We start from the raw sequence: 21,875 nt of genomic DNA on the forward strand, positions 1-21,875 counted from the left end.
TGCATTTTGATATCTGCAAACGGTGTGATACAGTGTGTCCATATTGCCCACCCGGAGCAACGTTAGACTCTGTAGCCTAAATGACTTTTTTTATGGGCTCTGCTGATAAGTGTGCCAAGCGCAGACTGATTTTTAAACCACCTTCTCTTGTTCCTCCGGAGCTAAAAGCTGCATCTCCCTCTCACTTTCTCTGACATGGGCCTGTTAACACAAAATGGAACTTCAAACTTTGCTTAATGTCTCACATAAATCCAATAGCACTGACTGACTGCCTTGGTTCAGCCTGTCACTTGTGCACAGTGCATGAGCGACAAACTAATGTCTGTATATGTCTTTCTGTTGGCTTGTTAGATGCGTCTCGCTTGTTATGGGATCAATACGCTCGCTACATTAATCCACCGGGTGCACTGTAGCTGAGACAGAGATGTTTATATTATGCTCGTCTTTCTGATGAATAAGGGTGTGAAGAATCACCTAATTCTGATGAGGCCACTTTGAAAAATGTTGTTTTGTGTTCCAAGTAAAGCATCAAGCAAACTTGGACACTCCAACTAGGACAATCCTGCCTCAAGCCCAAACACATGTGGATAAGCAGTCTAAGAGAACAATCTATAAAGATATAAATACTGTTTGTTACACATATTGGCACAATTATCCATCTGCGGTGTTTTAAAACATTGTCTGCACACCGTGACCTTTTCAAATACCTGCAGAGCGATGTAACAAGCCGGCTACGAGGAAAGAGAAGGAGAGCACATTCTAAAGGAATTTGTCAACCCTACTGGACGTTGACACACTTAATGCCACGCTCTTTCCAAGTTGGGCCCCACTGGACGAAGCCAAAAGGTTGACTCCACAGGCTGACTAATTTCATGCTTCATATTGTGTGCTGAAGTGGAGGCTATTGACCACTGCTGCCTCAGCCCAGAATTGGAGGGCAGTTCAAAGCGATGGGTCTTTCAGCACTCATCTATCCATGCCTTTCATTTCAAAAAGGTGCACAATATATGCAAGCTTATGTAACATCAAATATACAAACATGAAAGAGACTGCTTTTTCTGCATGCTGTATTTTGGGAGGGGGGGGTAATGAAACGCTTTTGAAGTTTTGTGTCTTTGGGGGAAAAAAAAGAAGAACATTATTGATATTTAGATTTCTAGTCTATTCTGAAAATAATAGGATAGAGACAAGTTTGTTTTTATATGGCGATATTGTCCTTTCCTGCAAGGAGCTGCCCTCTCCCTCCCTTTCAATCATAGGCTTTATTGGGAACACAGATAGCTACAGATTGGAGCCGTAATAAATCATAGGAACTAATGAAAAGCTGCAGAAATTAGAAGGATCCTGACTCTGGGCCAAACACACTGGGTCAATAACAGAGTGGCTGGCAATAGAGACACACAGGTGGAGAAATACAGAGGTAACGGGGGCAGAAAAGGGGAATGATGAAGTTAAATTGTCCCTTCTACCTGCAAATGAACTTTCGTTAGATTTAAAAATGTATATTTGAAAAGGTTCTGAACAGACTGTTATGTGGAGTCCATTTAGGCGGATTTGTCAGCACGTGCGCGTCCCTTCATGCGTGTGTTTACGAATGTGTGAGTTTGTGCACTTGGACTACCCTGAAAATGGTCCCCTCATTACATTCATTTTTAGCTGCAATTTAAAAGCAATTACGATAAGCCTTGGGGTCAGAAAAAGCGTAAACATGCTAAATTTGTTTGATGGGCAAGGGCGAACTGATAAATCATCAGCATCAATCTCCAACTGCTACTAAATGCCGCCCCTGTGGATACACAAGCTCATATTTACCATGCACTGAATAAGCAGAAACAAAAGAGTGAGAATGCAAAAAAATAATAATTGTGTACTCCTGTAAGCAATGAAAGCCCACGTGTTTACACTTCAGTGTGCATGCAATCATGACATTTATTTTTCTGTGTTCCACGATGAGCTACTTACCCCTCAGGTGTGAAATCTTTCTCTTTGCAGATCTCCATGAGTTTTGGGGTAAGCCTGTAGGCCTTGAGGGACAGGGAGCCTTGGGCTGTCTTGATGGGGTCTAGAACGACAAAAGAGAGATAAGAGTTGAAAAAAAAGTTTGTAAAGCAGCCCTTATGTTCACTGTATTCAGTAAACAACAATCCTGGCACTCATGGTCCTCTACTGCTGGACTCCAGTGAAAAAGTCAGGGGTTAAGTTCCTTGCTTAAGGGCACTTTAAGGATGACTGCATGAGTTGGGAACATTTTTGTTTCAGGTTCTGCCTCCCACACTTCCCCAGCCAACAACGTTCTCCTTAAAAGTCACTGTTTCTATCCTATGGACGGGATAGAAACCCACTTGACAGCTTTAAGTTTAGTGCTTCTCGCAGGTTAACCTTCAGTGCTGCCAAAAGTTCTTCTCTCAAAGTAACAGTGTATGTGGAAAGAAAATCCTACAAACAGTCAAAGGTCATATTTTCACACCTAAAGCATCTTCAGACAACAATTCGACACAGTAAAACAATACATTCAGTACCAGGAGTGAATACTTAAAAGACCAATGTGTAAGATTGGGTCAGAGCAATAGGAATGTAACGTAATGTAATAATGAAAGTTTAAACATTAAATAGAATTGACTACTGAAGTTAGGATGCTAACCGGCTCGCTTTGGCTCATACTCGAGGCACAAGACCACTTTTGCCTTCAGTCCAACATGAGGACAAAAAAAGTGATAACCAGACAGAGTGGAGGGACAGAGACACTGCTAGTCGCAGACAGCGGGGTCCACCTGGAGCACCAGCAGATTCTGCTCTGATCATTTACAGTCGGCTGCTGAAGCAAACGTGCATACATCCACTGTTTATTATACCCATCTATGGGCACCCTCTATGATACTACTTCTTATACAGAGACCAGACAAACAAATGATTGTTTGGAGAAAAGTAAGCGAGGATGTTGAAGGGAGATGCTGGAAATATGTCTGTCATCTGATTCTAGCTTTACTTTATAACAAACAAAGTGTAGAGAGAAGTCACAAATGTCTTCAGTGAAAACAAGAACAAACATTAAAAAGAAGCTAGTTGAAGAGGAGTTACACTAACAATCCATCAGAAGAGAGAGCACTACCTGAACTCACATTCTATCCATTTTAAGTCCGGAAAACAGGGAAGGAAATGGAGTCGTTACTGGTCGGTCCATTGCAAAATGACATCTGCACAGTGGACTTTCTATAATATAAAAATCATTCAACAAACTGAGAGTCAAGTTAAAGCAACATTTGAAAAGATAGAAAAGTATCTAGGACTGACTCTGAGGAAAGGCCCTGTCAAATTCTATTCCACATCCTGTTTTCTTGTTTATGCTACTTGCTACAGATACAGAGCGGGAGAGAGAAGCGGCAAACATTGGCTCAAACTGGACAGGCTGACAGCCACCAAACTATAGTCTACCAAAATTCTTAGTGTGACTTGTTTTCTTTCCATCAGCCAACTGTGACAAGCCATTTGCCTACCCCTCAGCCAATCCCCCAAAAATAAGATACAGCCAATCTAAATTCATGCTGGCCAATCTCCACAGAGACTGTTTGGTGACAGCCTTGTTAAATTAAAGACAACTCTTTACTATCAATAGGAAGCGTTATATAACTGAACTAAAACCCTGCATGGGCTAGCTTTACCTCTTATGGCTCTCCTAATATTTTCTCTGTACGCATTACATATGTCTTCTATTGGTCAACATGAATGAAGCTTCTGTGGAGAACAGGGAGGGTGGATGTTTCAGTTTTGTTTTCAATCTGCAAATATAGAATCAATCATAAGTCTTTAGTGGAGGAACAGCATTGTTTGTGTATAATGTGTCGAGGCACACGTTTGTTAGCAGTTGATCTGTCTACCTTAGAAGTAACGACCTTGCATTTTCAGGTGATGAATAGGCTTGGTGATCTCCAGTTGTCTGGTATCACAATACTAATAAGTTCAGGTCTTTTCAGGACCCTGATGACTTCATCTGTTTAAACATAAGCTCCACACTTTACAAAAGTGCTGTCACAGGCCAAATAAACTAAACGCCATGTGTAAAATTGGCGGTGTCCCTGTAATCTTCTGTACAATAACATTTAAGAATGATAATATTTAAAAGTGTACTTCTTGTGACGTTTTATGCTTGACCAACTTGGAAGCTCTGGATGCACGAAGAGCCGTTGCAGGTTAGCTCTGTGCATATCTTAACCTCTTCAACCTCATGTAAGAAAACTGTTGTCATGGCGAACATATTTAACCAATTGGTTTAACAAGCCACTCTCATCCCAAGCTGTCATTGGACGGCTATTAACTCGCCAGTTGGCCACGTGATTGATTCATCCGTCTGCATAGAACGACCAGTGGGCTAATGACGAAGAGAACAAAAAAGAAATCAATTTTCTTTCCCTTTGACTTTAAACAGAGATAATGTCAATTCCTTTGAGGTGCTTTGATCCATTAAGCGCTGCATTATTGACTGACATTAACAGGAGCTCTCGTTTAGAATGAGGAAGGGCCCGCTGACTGCCTGCCTGAGTGGCCAGCTGGCTGGCAGGACTAGATCAGAGGGGTTCATATGTCAACCGGTCATAATTAATCTTTGCCTCGCATGAATTTGTATTATCTAAGAACATGACAACCCTGAAGTGATTTAGGAGAGAAAGAACAGGGCCTGGAGGAGTCCTTTACACTCACCGGCAGTGAAACATTGATGAAATTTAAAGCCGTTTTCATCATTTGAGTGGATAAGCACAGAGTTGTTTTAATCAAAGATTGCGATTTTAGATTAGAGAAGCTTTTGTGTGACCTTATCTGTACTTATTACACGCTTATTTTTCAGCTCGTAAACCTGTAGGAGGTAAACTTAACACATTATGAAGTATGCAATGTGGGCAGCAAATACTATCTCGATACTATCTGGCATTTTGACAATGTCTATATTTGATTATACGTCTTCAGCTTGTAAAAGCCTGTGATGTGTGAGAAGAAGAATGTACAGCGTTTTATAGCGACAGGTTTTAATATGGCTGTCATTTGAACGAAAGTTTGCACCATCTGGGATGACATTTGTGGTGTGGTAATTATGGGCAGCTCTTAAAGCTCTTTACTGTGAAGCAGGTGCAGGCACATGATGTCTGTAAGTGTCATGTTAGTGGCTACCAGCTACCTTGCTAATCCTGTCTGTTTTCCCCCTGTTTTCTGCTTGTTGCTGCCTCCTCTGCTGTCGTCTTTCCAGGGGCTGCTGACAGACAGACTTGTGCTATCTCCATGAGACACGGCGATGCATACATTTCACCTGTCATTGATGGTTTACTGGGAGTGTATAAACCTGCAAAGCTTTGCGGTGTTAGACCAGAATTTTGGACCACCAATGAAATCCGGCTACCTTGATGTTTGATAGCAGCAACACATATTATGTTATGAGGCAAAAAGGTGTAAACATTCGAAATTTTAGATTCTTCCAAGCAGCCACATTTTGCTTTGACAGCTTCTCTCAATCGGCTTTATAAGGTAGTCAACTGGTATTATATTCAATTAACAGATGTGCTTTCGAAGGTTATTTTGTAGCTTTTGTTTGCCTTCTTACTGTGTTTGAGACCATCACTTGTGTTGTTCAGAGGTAGTTTTGACATACAGAGTAAATAGCTCTATTCGACAACTGTCATCATCCATATTCTAGCAACAACTGCTCAACTAGTGAAGTTAGGAGAAATGACAGTGCATGCATCATTAATTTAAGACATGGAGGTTGGTCAATTTGGAAATTTCTTTCGAGATCTTTGAGTGAGTCTTCAACTGCAGTAGCAAAAACCATCAAACACTATGATGAAACTGGCTCACATGAAAACCGCCCCAGGAAAGAAAGACCATGGTCAGGAAAGAAAGACCATCGTTATCCTCTGCCACAGAGGTAACTCTTGCAAGAGTTACCTCTGCGGCAGAGGATAAGTTCATTACAGGTACCAGTGTCAGAATCACTTCAGATTGGAGCCCACATACTGTAAATGAGAGACGGCATGTCCAAATTTTTGACTGGTACTGTAGACACTTGCAAGATTTATCTGGAAATGTAACTATTGTTTTTTAAACCTTTTTTTTTGCCCACCTCAACTAATCTTTTCCTACATCTGTCACGATGATTTATTGCTGAGACTCTCTGACAACCACGGCAAAACATTGGACTTTTCAGTGGCAGTCCTATTCTTAGGTACCCATTGATTAAAGAGACTAATTTAGATCTTTTGTTAAAAGAATATGGACCATAAATGACTGTATAAAACTGCATGAGGTGGAAAACTAATTCTGACCTTGTAAATTGAATCTGAGCACGCTTTTGTGATTTTAGAATGTCCCCCCCCCATTGTTTTGTGAACAATCATCATAATTTTGTGGAGCTATTGTGTACTGACCTACTCTCCAGAAACCACTTTCCACCCGCATGAACCTGTCATTAGTAGTCGTGTGGGAATGGCTGAATGGTTGTGTGACAGGTGAACAATATAGCGGTGGATCTGCTCTCTGCATTCTTGCTCTTTTACAACTTTGTCAATAAAACATTTACTGGTAGTGAAGCATAAGGAATAAGAATTAGACTAGCCACTCTGACCTGCTCTGGCAAATGGTTAAACTTATTTAGGCAATTCAAACAGACGTTAAGGTGACAACTACCCCAAATGTGGTTGTAAAATTTCTTTTTGGCATTAAAACCATCTGAACTTCTTCGATAACTTCAGAATATGCACTTTTATTGCTTTGCTATCATTGCTCTGTTATTCTTTTTTGCTTCCAAGTATCAACCAAATTATGTTCTAATGCTTTGTCACAGATTAACTTTATCTTATTTGTTCAACCCAATGGTGCTAGCTAGGACAGAGGCAATGTTTTCTTTGACTAAATGTGACAGACCACCCAACAGACATATTGAAGCTGTCCTTTGTCCCGCTGATGCAATACACGGTTTTGAATTGATTTTGATGTCATGTAGTGTACAACGTTGTGTGTGAAGAGTGAAGTGCTGCTTACCGTAGATGAGTACTACTGACTCTTCAATGGCATGCTGGTAGCTGAACTGAGAGTCGAGCAGCGCTCGGCTGACGAAGGAGCCATAGTAGGTGGACTGGTACCAGCCCACATGCAGATGGTCAATGTTGACATGACGCAGGGAACGCATCATCTCCATCTGGTACTGAACTAGAGGCAGAGAGAGAGAGGGGTAGGGATGGAGAGAGAGGAACGGGACAGAGAAAAGAGAGAGAAATTGTTAAAATCAAAATTTACTTTGATAATTTTTCTTTTGGTGGCGATCTGTGAATATCTGGTCTTCATCTGGAAATGGACACGGTGTACGAACAAGGGGAGGGCGTGAAATACAGTGGGAAAAACGTGCAACGAGAATGTGAAGGAGAAATGTCCTGCAACAGAGAAAAACTAAGGATTTTCATCAAGTGGTTTTGGTGGAGATTTAGAAAACAAACATCAACCCCGAGATCACCAGTCACACTCTCATTCCTTATGTCAGTAAATACATCCTGGTAGAGAGAAAGGCTATATAGATACACAGACAGGCTTCAGCTACTGGAGAGAAGGCTAGATACATTAGGAGAAGAGCCATTTCATTACGCCAGACACATTCTAAGGATGTGCAGCCAGAAATACAAACAACCTGCCTCGCCGGCTGTAAGTAACAACCAACGCGGGCGAGCAAAACAGCATCCCCATGCAGGCTAGCTGGAGGAGGATGATAAATCAGGGTGTTTATTGGGCAGCTGTGGCCCCCTAGACCCCAGTCTGTAGAGCACATCCTTCTCCTGTTGGAGTTGTTAACAAGAACAAACTGGAGGGGTAGAAAAAAGGGGTGGCGGAAAGGAGACGAACAGAAAAAGGGCAGAAAAGATGGAAAGCAGGGAAGAAGATGTTTAAGATGGGAAAACACAGGGAAACAGAAAGACAAACGAGAATGCGAAGGAAAATCATGTCAGTCTTTTACAAAAAGGTGAGATTTCTATTTTGGCTTCCTTCGAATGGCCTGAATTCGACCCCGGGTGAGATTACATAAAGCTGGGAGGACTTGAGTCAAAATCTATCAACTCACTTCTAGACATTTGACCTCTCAAGAGTTCGTGGAGCCTCACAAAAAGGCTCACAACAGCATGTAGGGAGTCTGCAGTTGATGCACGCAATATGTTATGGTTTATTTCTGTTTAACTTATCTAGCCTTTAACCAACCTCCTACAAACACACACACACTTCTTGCTCACAATCATTTGTTTCACTGCCTCTGCTGTGCTCCACACAGAAAACAAATGACACTGCTGGCCCACAATTACACATTCAACCCCTGCAGGAGTGCTGCATGCTGCATGAGGAGAAGGGCAACGTTGAGGTGCTCACAATGAGGTCTTGCTGAATTTTAACAACATCTGGATTGGAGCGTTGGATGGGGACAGACAGGGAGAAAAGCCCTATTCACAGCCCGTTCTACGGGGATAGACTGGATGTACCAATCTGGCCTTTAATCTCGCCTTTTTTGTTTAGTGATTGACGTGGTCAGCAAGACAAAAAGCAAACAGAGTAGATGGACGGGAGAACACAGGGGGGATGAGATGAGAAGGGAGGCGACGAATTGAGGAAGATGGGGTGTATGAGGGGGGAAAGAAGGATTGTAGACTGTGTACAAATTCTGTGACAAACTGCAGGAGGAGGAGGTGTCAAGTGGCATCTGGGACTGTGTGTGTGTGTGTGTGTGTGTGTGTGTGTGTGTGTGTGTTTTCTGAGATGTGACTCTTAAGCATAGTAGAAAACCCACTGGAGAAATGTGTGCAGAGTATATTTCATAAAGAAAAATTAGCTGGTAGGGGTAGCAGGTGGGAGAAGATTCAAGTGTCTTGAGTGTACGGTGACGAATGAGAAGTAGGTGAGAATTAAAACATGGAGTGGGTGAGACGAGTAACGGGGGAAGCGAAAAAGAGAGAGAGCGCATGAGGGTGGGAGAGAGTGTTTGTGACAGGCTGAGAGTTAGTGTGTTGGAGATTGGCTTTGCCCAGGGGCAGGCTAGCAGCAGACCTCAAGACACACAGAGCTCAATGGAGAGGGAGGGCAGCCTGCCACCCAACTACTGCATCTCTCTCTGCACTTCTTTGCCAATCAGTATGTGTGCTTACTTCTCAAGAGCCACTGATGCGTATACCTGCCCCAACACCACATCATTAGCAGGGAAATTGTGCACAAAGTCATCCGTCTCTGAAGCGAAAGCTGAAGGCTGGAGAACTGACGAGAGGTAGAAAAAAAAAAGACAATCCTTTGTCTCTCCCGTCTCCAACTCCCTTTCCCAGTCCTTTATGACCTTAATGTGTACATGATATCTTTATGAACAGTGTCAAATTGGTTTGCTTTGTAAATGCAGAACTTCACTTTTACACTAATAACTTATTACGAGCTCAAGAGATTAGCTCTGCGTGGGGCTTTTGCCTGCATCTCCCCTTCACTATGTGAATCGTGTAGGCGCAGTGACTTTTTGTTAGTACTGCTAACTCCCATTTAAAGTGTAACTATGTCAAGTGATCAACAACGTCATTCTAGTTCATCATACTACATATATTTTAGTCTTTATTTTATTCTAATATGAATATTTCTACTATGAATAAGATTTCTCATTTGCTCATTGTTTTTTTGGAGTGTTCAAGATCACGACTGTGTGCTATTTATGAGCAGTTTGCCATTTTGGTCAAGAATCCAACTAATGCTCCGCTCAAAAAACTCTTATCAGGTCTTGGTGGTACAGTAGGTGAATATACACATAATATACTCATATGCCTTGCTTTTTTTAACCTGCCCATCCACAAAGATTTCAAAGACTCAAAAGTTGTTGACTCAAAAGCTTCCTTTCATCCGATGTTCAAGTGGAGTTCATGTGTCCAGATTCCAACACCCTTGTTCTTATAACTCTATCCCGTCTCACGGTATGTGTAGAATTTAGAGGACTACATTCAAAAGGTATGGCTCTAGGGAAGGTTATGAAATTATTACTGAGGTGTTCGGATCAACTGAGCAGCCGGGAGCTACCAAATGACCAAGAAGCAGCGGAGAACACAGACTCACAGAAAGACGTACTTGGCAGAAATTAAAGATCATATTGCAGGATGGCAACATGTAGCTCTTCACACTTAATTTTCCAATTTGTTATGGAAGCAGATGATGCAGCCAAATGGTTTGGGTGGCATTCCAGTTTCCTCTGAATTTCACTGTATTTGCATAACTTAATTTCAAAAAGAGATCGATCTCAATCTTTGTCGAAGATGTTGTTAAAGATATGTCTCTAACGTGTAAACACAATGTACAGTCCTTTAAATAGCACTAATGTCTACAACGTCAATGCCACGTCAGTGCTTTGTTTGTTCATAAAACCAAGAAACACAACTGAGAGCAGATACAGTAGATAGTGTGGTGTGTGTATTTGCTCCAGAATGTAGTAAAGCAGTGAAGCCTCTGGAGAACTTTTACAATGTGTGGTGTAAAAAAAAGTGTGTGTCAAAAGTGTGTGTGCAGAGGTGTTACAAAATGAAAGCAGTGCACATTCTCACAATTATTTCTCAGACCGATGATCTTGGAACAAAAGAAAATCAAAAGGACAAACTATCGTACGTTTCCATCTCCCTCTCTTTCTTAAACTATGTGAGCAGCCACCATGGGTCACAGACCTGTGAGGATGGTGTACACATGATAAAACTGTAATCCTAATGAAGCTCCCAGTATGACGAGTTAGTTTAGAAGTCCTGTGTATTAAGAAGAATTAAAAGACATTGCACACAGACAGCAGCGTTTGCCCGAGAATAACCAACTTAACAATATCGTCAAGAAGCAGAGTTGGGAGCATGCACCACCGTTTGCTATTCCTCATTCATTCCTGCTGCCCCGCCGCTCACCGATCAATCAATCTGGTCCCGGGGCCAGACAGGGAATGAGTCTGCCCATTCCCTTAGTGCTGCTTGATTGCGTGTGTGAGTGTGTGACAGTGGAAGGAACGGGAATGGTGTGTGTGTGCGCGCATGTGGAGGACTGAGACAAAATGAGGTGTGAAACAAAACAAACGAAAACGTGGCCCCGAAAGCAGGTGTGTGTGTGTGTGTGTGTGTGTGTGTGTGTGTGTGTGTGCTCTATGTATAGTGGATGTGAATGTATTCATTAGCTTGGAGCTAAACGCCCCCTCACCTTGGGCAGTAATGTTAAGAGTCAAAATCAAAAATGTACTCTGTGTGTGTGTGTGTGTGTGTGTGTGTGTGTGTGTGTGTGTAGTGAACTGGACAGATAGTCCATACTCTAACACTCAATGACACAGAGGTGAACTGCATCAGACCTCGCATGCTGCTGCAGGCCGTACTGTCTCAGCACGGGCAACAAGATACGCGTGAGTGTGTGTCTCTAAAGGATGCACGTATCTGTGTGTCACGACACATTCTAATCACCACCTTGACAGGCTGACGGGGTCCTTGCCTGGAAAATCCGCTGTGGTTTCGCACGTGCACACGTATCCACACACACGACGAAGTTTATAACCACTAATGTCGAGTTGAGCCGATGAATAATAGAATAAAATGATGTGAAACGTCTGAAACTCGGTGAGCTTTATTTCATTTTATTTCCCCTACTTCCTCAGTGTGGTGAATAGAAACTGAATAGCTTAAAATCAGGTCAGATGGGCCAATCAGACCTCTATTAAAATAACCTGATTACATTTTGGCAAAAAAGAAAGATCGCCCTTATTCACAATAAAGGGAGAATGATGAGCTTTAGATGGGCCGTTGATCAAGGACACTTTAAGAGAAATGGTGAGGAAAACACTCTACAAACTCGGTTTCGAGACATAAATACACTGCTGCGATCGTTCTGCACTATAAAGTGTGTGTCTGGTGTTCGGCTGGGAGTTCAGAGATGGACTTTCTTGCCTTACTTATTTTATACATATAAAACACTTTTTTTTTACTTTGTGTTGACCCATCAATATCCTCTTTATGTTCACACTGAAAAACATAAAGGAAACAACCAGTTTGGATGATTGATGGGACTGGTAGTTTCTCTGGCTGCTCTGAATGACTAATTCCTCGCATTTCTCCAGTGGTGTTCAGCGGTGACAACAAAGCCTGCTCGTCATGGCATTTCATAAATACTTCAGTGCCAAGAGAAAAACAAATCAAATGTTTAGGCTCATTACAATTTAAAGACACCTTATTCAACCAGGGTTCTGCAGGGTTTTTTTGTGGAAGGGAAGAAGCAAGGCGCTCCATTTTTTTTTTTTTTTTTATCTTCGCCTCAGGATTGAACACACCAATCCTAATTTAATCCACACTTTTGACCTACTCATTCAACACACGGCCCATTCTATTGTATTCTGACATTATTTTCTTCTCGGCATAAAGCTGTATATTAAAGCCAAGCTGTTTAGTGAGGTACAAACACAGAGTGGTAGGTACCATCTCTGTGTTTACACATTTATTTTGTATCCTCAGTTTTCTCTGAGCCTGTGACATCCTTTTAAACATTCTCTAAAATAACCTGGCTTGACTTTATCCCGTATGCAACAACAAAAAACACTGCATCTACTCTCGTCTATGATGTATATCAAAGCGAATCTCGATGTTTGAAGGCCTTGAGACTAGCTGCCTGTTGGGCTTGGTTGTTCCACAGTTGCTTTCCTGTTTAGCCATTCCCCTTCAACCTCGCTACCCGTCTGAAATCCTTGAAAAAGGAGCAGAGAATACCTGATGATATTAATGCACTTTTCTCCTCCTTTGTGTCCGTTCATCACATTACAAATCACTGGAGTCTCCAACTCCTGTAGGCCCAGTGTTGCCCTGTGCATTTGCGGGTCAATATAATTCATTTGACAGGAAATATACGTTTTTTGTCCTTGTGGACTGAAATATAATCAAGCTAGAAAGTTAAACACAATGTCTCCACAATGAATGGAAAAGAAAAAAAAAAAGTTATTTTCAAGGACAGCTGAGACAGAGTGTGACATTCTCAAAATGCAAAACATTACCCGTATTCATTCCCATCCCACACAGCCCGCGTCAAACAGATTTAACATGATAAAGGCACTGACAAGTGTCTGAAAATCTCCATTTACACCCCTGAAGGCAACAAGTTGCCAGGTTCCGATCTAAGTCATTCATTAGCTGTGAGTCTTTTGTCCCACTAGAACAACAATAAGCCAATTGGGTCATAAGCTAACAGACATTGCCCTTGAGCGAGCTCATAAGTGCTACCTATACAAGCCTTCAGTTGATTTCTTTTATTTGTTCTCAATCACCTTTTCTGCCTCCATAAAACACACACACGCTGGTGTTTGAAAGGAAGGGCTGACTTAGCAGCTGTCCTTAAGCGGATAGAGTGCATGATGGTGGCTTCCAGACATAATGAAGAAAAGTCCAATGAAAAAAGGTGAGGGTTAAAGAAAAGCTACAGCTAGATAAAAATGATGAATGAAGTGTTCAAATAGCTATTCGAAAATATTGGATGGACAGTTGAAATAGTTGGCAAAGATAAATGTTTTAAAAAAGAATCTTCGAGGTACCTAAAATACCTGAAAGGGTTAGTCGGAAGTACTGGATAAGTGAATGAAACATTCATGAAACATTGGCCAATTTGGCCCCCCAAAAAAAAAAGTAAACATTGAAAGCTGAATTGTATAAAGAATCCTGCAACAATATCCACCCTGATGTAATTAATAGTGTTGAATGTTATCCAGTTTAAAATCAATTCAAACAGACACATCTGTAACACGATGGGTGGTGCTGATGAAGGGGCACTTGAGTTCATCTGACAGCACTGAGTAGGGTTGGGAAGCAGCGGTGTGCATACAGCATCTGCATGACAACACAGCCACGAGATTAATGAGAACTAGCCCTCAACATCATTATGACATAAACGAGAGACAGAAATAGAGAGGTGAGGGAAGGAGAAGTGACGGGAGAAGTCGTGGAGGAAAAAAGGAAAGAGAGAGTGTGGAAGGCAGAAGGAGGAGGAGGAGGAGGAAAGAGACTGGCTGTCTTTCATCTGTGAATGCAATTTCCTAAGTGAGCGCAGTAAGTGGAGCACCGAACAGTGCGTCTGTGTGTGCGACAGAGATAGCACAAGGGAACGCTGACCTATGACATGACTATTGATCACCAAGGCTCAGTATTAGGAGAGGAGAAAATGATGAGTCATAACCTCATCACAGTGAGTAGTGATGATTTTTGATTGATGCTGATCATATAGCTTTAGTAGTTTTAAAATGTTTAGCTGTAAAAGTTTGGTTCGGGTTTACGGTCACACGATGAAATTTGTTAGTAAACCAGTAATGCACAATGATAGCATTTTAGGCAGCCTTTAATGGCACTGTAAAGGACAGGGGAAAGATGAATCCACACAGGGTAACGCCAAAACCCCACCGGACAACTGTGTGTTACACCAGGGCCACCAGACTTGCTAAGATTTTCCTTACTAATATGCTTCTAAATATGAAAATCCCTACATAGTTCATTTGTTTCACTTTTGGCTGTTTGATCGGCAGTTTGCGTTTTATTTTGAAAATCAGCTTCTGTTCCTGACTTGCCAGCTTGAGCTGCTCCGCGCAGCTTGATGTGGGCTGCTTGCAGGGCCCATCAAAAATAGAACAGCCGCGTATTCCCCACTGAGAGCCGCTGTTGAACCAGACCGCACGGGACGGGTGGGGTTTGAAACACTGAGTAACGGCCGCAATTAGCCCCGGTGACCTGGGCGCACACTGAAAGCGTTGCATCCATGCCTGGTGGAATTTGGCCATCACCAACATTTCTTAACCTTTTCATTTCAGGACACTAACAATTCATCAAAAATCGTTGTTCATTTTTGTTACTTTACTACCCTGCCCAGTAAGCTTTTTGCTTACTTGGTCTCACTTCCACTAATTCAGTAAAACTCGACTGTGCCAGACAGTGCAGTTTCTACAGACAGGCTGCATCTTGTGTTCCACTTTGAAAAGATTCTTTCCCTCTCCTCTTAAGAGAAACAAGGACAAACACCTTTTTTTTTTTTTATTTTTTTTTTTTAAACGTATTGTCAAGGTCAGTTGGTGCTGATGTCGGAGAGCAGATAGCTCATCCCTCTATCGTGGCACTTTGTCCAGCCACGTGTTCATCTGTCGGGAGGAGGGTACAGTGATGAATGTGCGAATTGTCGGGAAGTAAATGGTGGTATCGAGTTGCGGCCTGGTCCCCGGGTGTCAGGAGAGGTACGGTGCTAATTTTCAGCGGGCCGGCTATAATGGGATGTGAGTGCGTATTTGTGAGTGTGTCTGTGTGTTTGTGTGAGCACGTCCACTGTGGTCCATGTTCCACCTGGCACAGTGGATTTGGTGCAATTAATCTTAGTTAAGCGAGCCCTGCGGAGAGTATGCCTACCTGACACGCGCAGGCACATATAAAGCCGCACGTGGCCACAAACAGACGTACAAACACGCTCTGTGGTACACCGATGCACGGGGGAGAGAGTGCGGGCATCGTGAAGCAGCTGCTTTGTGTGCATAACACACTGACGAGTTCACCATATGCACATTTGACAGCGCCGCTTGTCACAGGGTTTTGTTTTTATAGTGGGAATGGGGGTGGTGGTGAAATGGTGTGTGCCTGTTTGCTCACGTGTGCACCTATCCTAAGTTTACCTTTTTGAATAGGATAAAAAGGGAAAATGAAGTTCCATTTGATCTCCTTGTCAGTGTTCATTTAACAGCATGAGGTAGGAAGTGCAGAGTCTGCATGTACAGTATGAAGGGTACAATACTTCACTTCAGTCCCTTTAAACTTTATAAGCCATTATATTTAGTCTATAAAAGTCCAGTGAAGACTGAATGCCAGCTTTAACAAAAGAACCGGTGCACATGGGACATGCATGATAGACCGCAGAAGAAACTCTGGCACATCAAACTTAGATTTGTAACGTTTGACCTTGTTTTTCTTGTTAAACATTTTGTTTCTTCTTCTGTCAGTTGAAGCACTTCCAAAACAGGGTCATTATTAGTATTAAATATGAACAACTGGGTTAGAAAATATCTGGTTCTTTGATAAAAAAAAGTCAAAAGGACACACAAGTCCTTGCCAGCTCAGTGGTTAAAGTTAAGCCCCAAATGAACTGATCAGAGTTATTTGTTCATTCCTCAATCTTTACCACCACTAGTTAAAACTGGTTTCTGACCCCTCTTTTTCACAGCTGCTCTCCCATTTTCTCATCATTTTTCTTCACCTTCTTGCGCCGTCTTGCGCTGACTGTTTCCATCTCTCACAGCCGTTTTCTTCTGCCGTCTATCTTCTTCGGTTTCACTTGTGGTTTTTCCTCTCATAACTCTCCATCTTTTCCGTGGTTGCTCTCATTTTCCTCCATAATTTTTATCTCTTCTCCATCACCCCACCCCCTACACCTTCATTTCCCCTTTCTCTTGCCATCTTCAGCTTCATTTCTCTCATCCTTGTCAAATCTCTCTCTCACCCTCTCCCTACAGCCCACCTGGATTAGCAGCAGTCACACACAAAATTTAATGTGGGGCAGAATCGTGATGAGACAAAGGAGCGGATGAATAAAACAGTGGAACTGATGGCGATGGTGACGGCACCTGGGGGACCCACACTGTTGATTTATAATGCTGGGTGAGCATTCAAAGGCAGATACAGCCGTGGCTCTCTACTAACAGCCAGTCTTAGATCTACAATACGGTGAGAGAGAGAAGAGTTCAGAAAGAGAGACAGAGAGGGAAGACAGGTGGGAGACTGGGGACAGAGAGCTAAAGATAATCGGTGAGAATTTCTTTTTGAGCTATGGAAAAGGCACAGATGTCACCAGAATTCCTATGTGCCTATGATATCTTTGATTTTTATATATTTCCGTTAAAGGTGGGCTGCCAAGTGATTTCTAATTAGCCTCACTGAGGAAGAGCAAGGAAAAGGGGAGGAAATCAATTTCCCATTTGGGGCAGGTAGAGTGATCTGTTGAAAGACTAACCCCAAGGAAGACCTTATCAGAACAGGAGAGGGCTAACTTTTTACTAGATACAAGCACACACACAAACACGCCTCACTGCATACTGAATGGTGTATTTACAGCGGGGAACCGAGAGATCATGGCAGAGGCATTTTTAATCCCCCTGACTTCAATTAACCCACGAGAAAATGTCTGCCACAGACGACAAAGTTCCAAAAACCAAGGACTAACCTTGCAGACCCGACTGAAAGAAAATGCTTAAGTAATTGGCCTTAATTAGTTCTGTTTGTGTTTTCACATCCTTGGTAAGATTAAGATTTTTTTTTTTTTTTGCAAACATCCCCTCCAGTGGACACTGGCCAAAAATGTTCATCATTATTTTTTGACATGGCAAACCAGTCTGTTAAAGTCTGTGTAAAGGCAATTTTGAGATTTCTTTCAAAATACTTTAAATATGCTGGAAAATAGTTGCTGAAATCATGTGAAAAGACTTTGAATGATATATTACTGAACTGTGGAGGTTAAAGCAGTTTTTCACCAGTTTTCAGTGCAGGATTTTGTGGGCGGTCCTAAAGGGTGGCTCGATGACACACTGAGGCCACCCTGAGCATACCCCTGCACCTCTATCAGAGAGATAGAGATGAATTCATCTCACTCAGAGTGTTTCAAAGTTAGTCATGTCATTTTCTGAACTCATCTGACACGTGTCAGTCACTTCAAAATGGCTGCTTGACTGCTTCCACGAGTGGGCGTGGCTTTAGCACATTCAGCGGACACGCCCCCACAGTCCTGGAGCTGAGAATACAAATTTTTACCTGATTTTGACACCTAATTTCACAAACATGTCGATATTTTTAATTATTCAATTTTGGCTGGGTGGTTAGAAACACTTTCTTCTTTGGTCTGTCAAACTTAGAACATATTTTTTCTTACTTCACACAGACTTAAAACACAATTCATTTAGTTTTTTGTGATCACTTCACTGTTAACACGAGAGAGTAATTTCGCTTGGTGTATCGGTGGTTTAAAAAAACAACAACAAATCAATAGGTGAATCAATAGTGAATTTATGAAGCATTATGATGGTTTCACTTCAGAAACATGATTTTATCAAAAAATAAATAGGGTGTTATTTAGCTCAGTCTGTAAAGCATCCACCCCACGTACAAAGGCTCACTTCTTACAAAATTCACACACATCAATATATGTTGGTTTCCTAACATATATTGATGTGCGCTTCTGAAATATCCGCATAGCAAAACACTGCAAGTTAATTCTTGGTCAAATATACTTCAGCCTGGTACTGAGTCCATTTCAAATTGTGTTTCTTTGATATTACAAAGAACAAGGCACGTAGTCTATAAATAATAAAAAAATACCTGCTGCAGACCAAAGGGGGCATAAGAAACTGAAGCGAAGAGGAAGATAAAGGGGAGGCCAGCAGACTGCAATCATCTAAGATTTCAAGAGGAAGAGAATATTCAGTGGATGTCAAGGACCATTGGATGGACGATGATGGATGGAGAAGGGCCAAAAGAGCCTGAAGCAGATGCTACAGTTTTCTTGCCAGCCGCAGTTGGAGCAGAGCTGAAGATTCCCCTATCATTATATATGAGTTCCCTCCATCATGTGCTCCTTTTTCCTCTATCAGGGTCCTATTAATGCAACGTCATGGACAAAAGACTAAGCCGTGTTTACTTAACATAATAAATATTTGAGGCAGTATTTATTGAAGCCTATGCCTGCTCGACCTAGGTGTGTTATCCTTTTTTCAGACGGCAGAACCGCTGAGCTAAGTTGACTAGATTAGCTCATCCTAAACTGACTATCTTACCATATTTTAGTATTTCTCACTCGGAAAACATTCAGCAGAGCTCTTTTGGAAAGTAGCTTAAGCAATAGTAACGAAGCTGAGCTTTCATGTTTGGCAACTAGCATTAACCAGGCTGAAGGCAGTAACCCGTGTCTGCTAAATACTGCATCATAAACTCATGTCTTCAAATCGTCATTGGAATCAAATAAAGAAGTGTTTATTATGTGTTTACAGTTATGAAGTGACCTTTCTGTAAATTGCGTTCCCTGACATAAAAAGGTCATGCCTATCATTGTCGTGAGAAGTAGACTGAAGAATGACAAAGGGAGGTGTAACAGGAATGCAGACTTGTCTCTTTTCATTGCACTTTAATCATTTCACAGAGCCAGTCCCAGCTACTTTATTGAATAGATCAACCAAAACAGGTACTAGTATGAGAATTACGATTAGGAATCTGTACTCACTCCATGTGTTGTAGTGTCAGTCAATTGAGGGGGTTGTTTCACCTCCGTAACACTCAGTACTATCATACATTTTAGCTTGATACAGCTGGACCTTTGTGACAGCGTCAGCAGTCGAGAAATAAGATAAAGATATTAGACGTAGGCATATTTTGCAGTCTTATTCGCTATGGAAAAGAACATATTTAAAAAGTGCACAATGTGAAGATTAAAACATTTTCAACCGTTTACACACTCCTATTGTTATGTAGCATTACGCTGCAGCACGAACATGATCTATATCGTAGCACCATCTGAAGGCGCCCTTGGCCTTCAGTATGCAACACAACACTTGGATCAAGCAGAGGCTTTTTGGAGCAAAGTGCTGCAGACTGATGAAACAAAAACTGAACTCTCTGACCACAATCACTAAATGTAAGGCTGGCAAAAAAAAAAGAAACGTTTTAGGGGAGGGGGAAATCACCTTTGAAATCCTTTAACATTGCAGTGGATTTATTATGCTTTGGAGTTATGTGGCAGCCAGAGGCATATTAGGTACAGACCTTTCTCAGCACACATTTTGCCTTGTCACAGCATGAAAAGTGCAGGTGTAACTAATAACATTAACGATTGCTCTGTTCCATCTAGGTTCCAGTACATTGTACCAGCGAGCCAGCATGCAGAATTGAGGAACCTTAGACCTGAAACACCTATATACAGACTGCAGCCATGATTAATGTTATTAGTTACACCTTTGTGTGTGTGTGTGACAAGTCCGAAAGTCTGCTTTGAGGAAGGTCTATTGTTCTCTAAGAAAGAAGGGCTCCATTTTTTTAAAGTGCCAACATATCCAAGAAGCTAATGGCAAAGAAACAGAGGCTGAAACCAAACTGGATGCTGCAAAAAATTCTAAACATGACTCAATATTTACAATAGCTAGTCCCCAGACCTTAGTTAAACAAAAAAAATATGTTAGAGCTCAAAGTGCATGCAACTTATTTTGTGTCCCTAATAATACATAATTGTGTTTATGATATTAAATCCATTTTAACAATGTCCATGAACACAGAAAAATATCTGGGAAATTTGGAAAGATTAGTCTCCTTGTAGAGAGGCATTTTCTCTATCTCCCAACACAATCATATTCACTTCAGTCTGAAGTTGTATGGCTAATTGGTTTGCTGAGTAATTCAAACAGTGGCACCAGGAGTGACATAAACAAGAAATAACATACCAAAACGAGGGTGCCAATCAGCAAAATCAACCTCATTAATGTCTGCAGGTTGTTTATACGTCAAGAGTAACTTATCATCCTCTCTTTAATTAAGGGTCTTGTTAGAACTGGAATAGCTACAAGTTGTTATATGTTGTCATATCAAATGTCAGAACACAACGCTCCTTGGCAAAAAAAGACCACCATGTGCTGTCTGAGGGGGAAAACAACCCAAAAAACAAAATGAAGAACCATCTCTAATTGCTGAAATCAGGACACACTGCAAAATAAGAACCCTTAAAACTTTGTTTCACCAGTGACAACTGTTCCAATCTTCTGGGCCAATGTGAAAGCATGAGCATGAGCCCAGACAGGGGGCCTGGCAGCCCCTACCACCTGTGTTGGGCAGAAAACGAGCAGCTTGGCATGGGGCAAGCAGAATAGCCAGAAGGAAATGCTGTGTGTGGTTAAATAGAATGATTTTCATAGGCAAAGAAAAAAAAAACACCACCCACGCACAAATGTACACGGGCATACATACAATATTTGATGTGTACATCTTTTATATGAAGTCAATATCTTGTTACAAAATATGCATGCACAGTGATGTTAAATTAATTTTAGCCTCTAATCATACATACCAATTAGGGATGTACCGATATGGAAAATTTGCCTTTAATGATAGAACAGCTGAAGATAGACAGGAAGCAGGGAGCAGAGAGAGGGGGGGTGACACGCAGTAAATGGTCATCCGATGCGGGATTCGAACCGGGGCCAGCTGCAGCGAGGACTGTAGCCTCCACATACGGGGCGGCCGCTTAACCCACTACGCTAATTAATTGCTGTACAGATGTCTAAAAAAAACAACATACATTTAAAATAAATAAATAAAATAAAATAACGAAATCTTGTGATTTTCTTATTAAACAAATTCTGTTCCCATATTTTGTTCATACATAAGTGTGTCTGTGTGAGTGAGAGGAGTGCCTGTATGAGAAAATAAGTGTACGTTCTTCCTAGCGTTAATGAACATGTTGACATTATTTTAAGTCACCTTACATTGTGTCGGCTCCGCTCAGTTGAGCAGACAGCAGACTGGGTGCCTTCGGTTCCGTTTCATTTGGAGACACTTAAGTGTCTCAAAATGAAAACGTTGTTGCATTTCAGGAGGATAGATACTGCTCGAAGTTTGCGAGGCCTGGATGAGGCTGTTATTACATATCCCGATAATCCACCACAATAATGAGATTAATTTAAACATAAACAGTAATTTTATTGTGTAAAATTTCACAGTGATTTACCGTAATACCGGTGACCGCTACATTCCTAATACCAACATGGGCACTCGAAAATGAAATAGTTACCTAAATAACAAGGTACAGTAACGACAATATCTTCAGAAAACCACTACTGGTTATTA

At 41.6% G+C, this 21,875-nt stretch overlaps 1 protein-coding gene across 1 annotated transcript in view; it reads right to left on the reverse strand.

Moving 5' to 3' along the window:
• The window catches only part of LOC104924527 (eukaryotic translation initiation factor 3 subunit H), a 50,471-nt gene that overhangs the window by 14,377 nt on the left and 14,219 nt on the right, over window positions 1-21,875 (reverse strand). The window contains exons 3-4 of the mRNA XM_019260083.2: window positions 7,024-7,191; window positions 1,963-2,062 (exon numbers count right to left, since the gene is read on the reverse strand). Coding sequence (XP_019115628.1) covers window positions 1,963-2,062; window positions 7,024-7,191 — 268 coding nt within the window. The remainder of the gene's footprint in view (window positions 1-1,962; window positions 2,063-7,023; window positions 7,192-21,875) is intronic.

Source organism: Larimichthys crocea, chromosome XIII (genome assembly GCF_000972845.2).
Source record: "Larimichthys crocea isolate SSNF chromosome XIII, L_crocea_2.0, whole genome shotgun sequence".
Taxonomy (NCBI): domain Eukaryota; kingdom Metazoa; phylum Chordata; class Actinopteri; family Sciaenidae; genus Larimichthys; species Larimichthys crocea.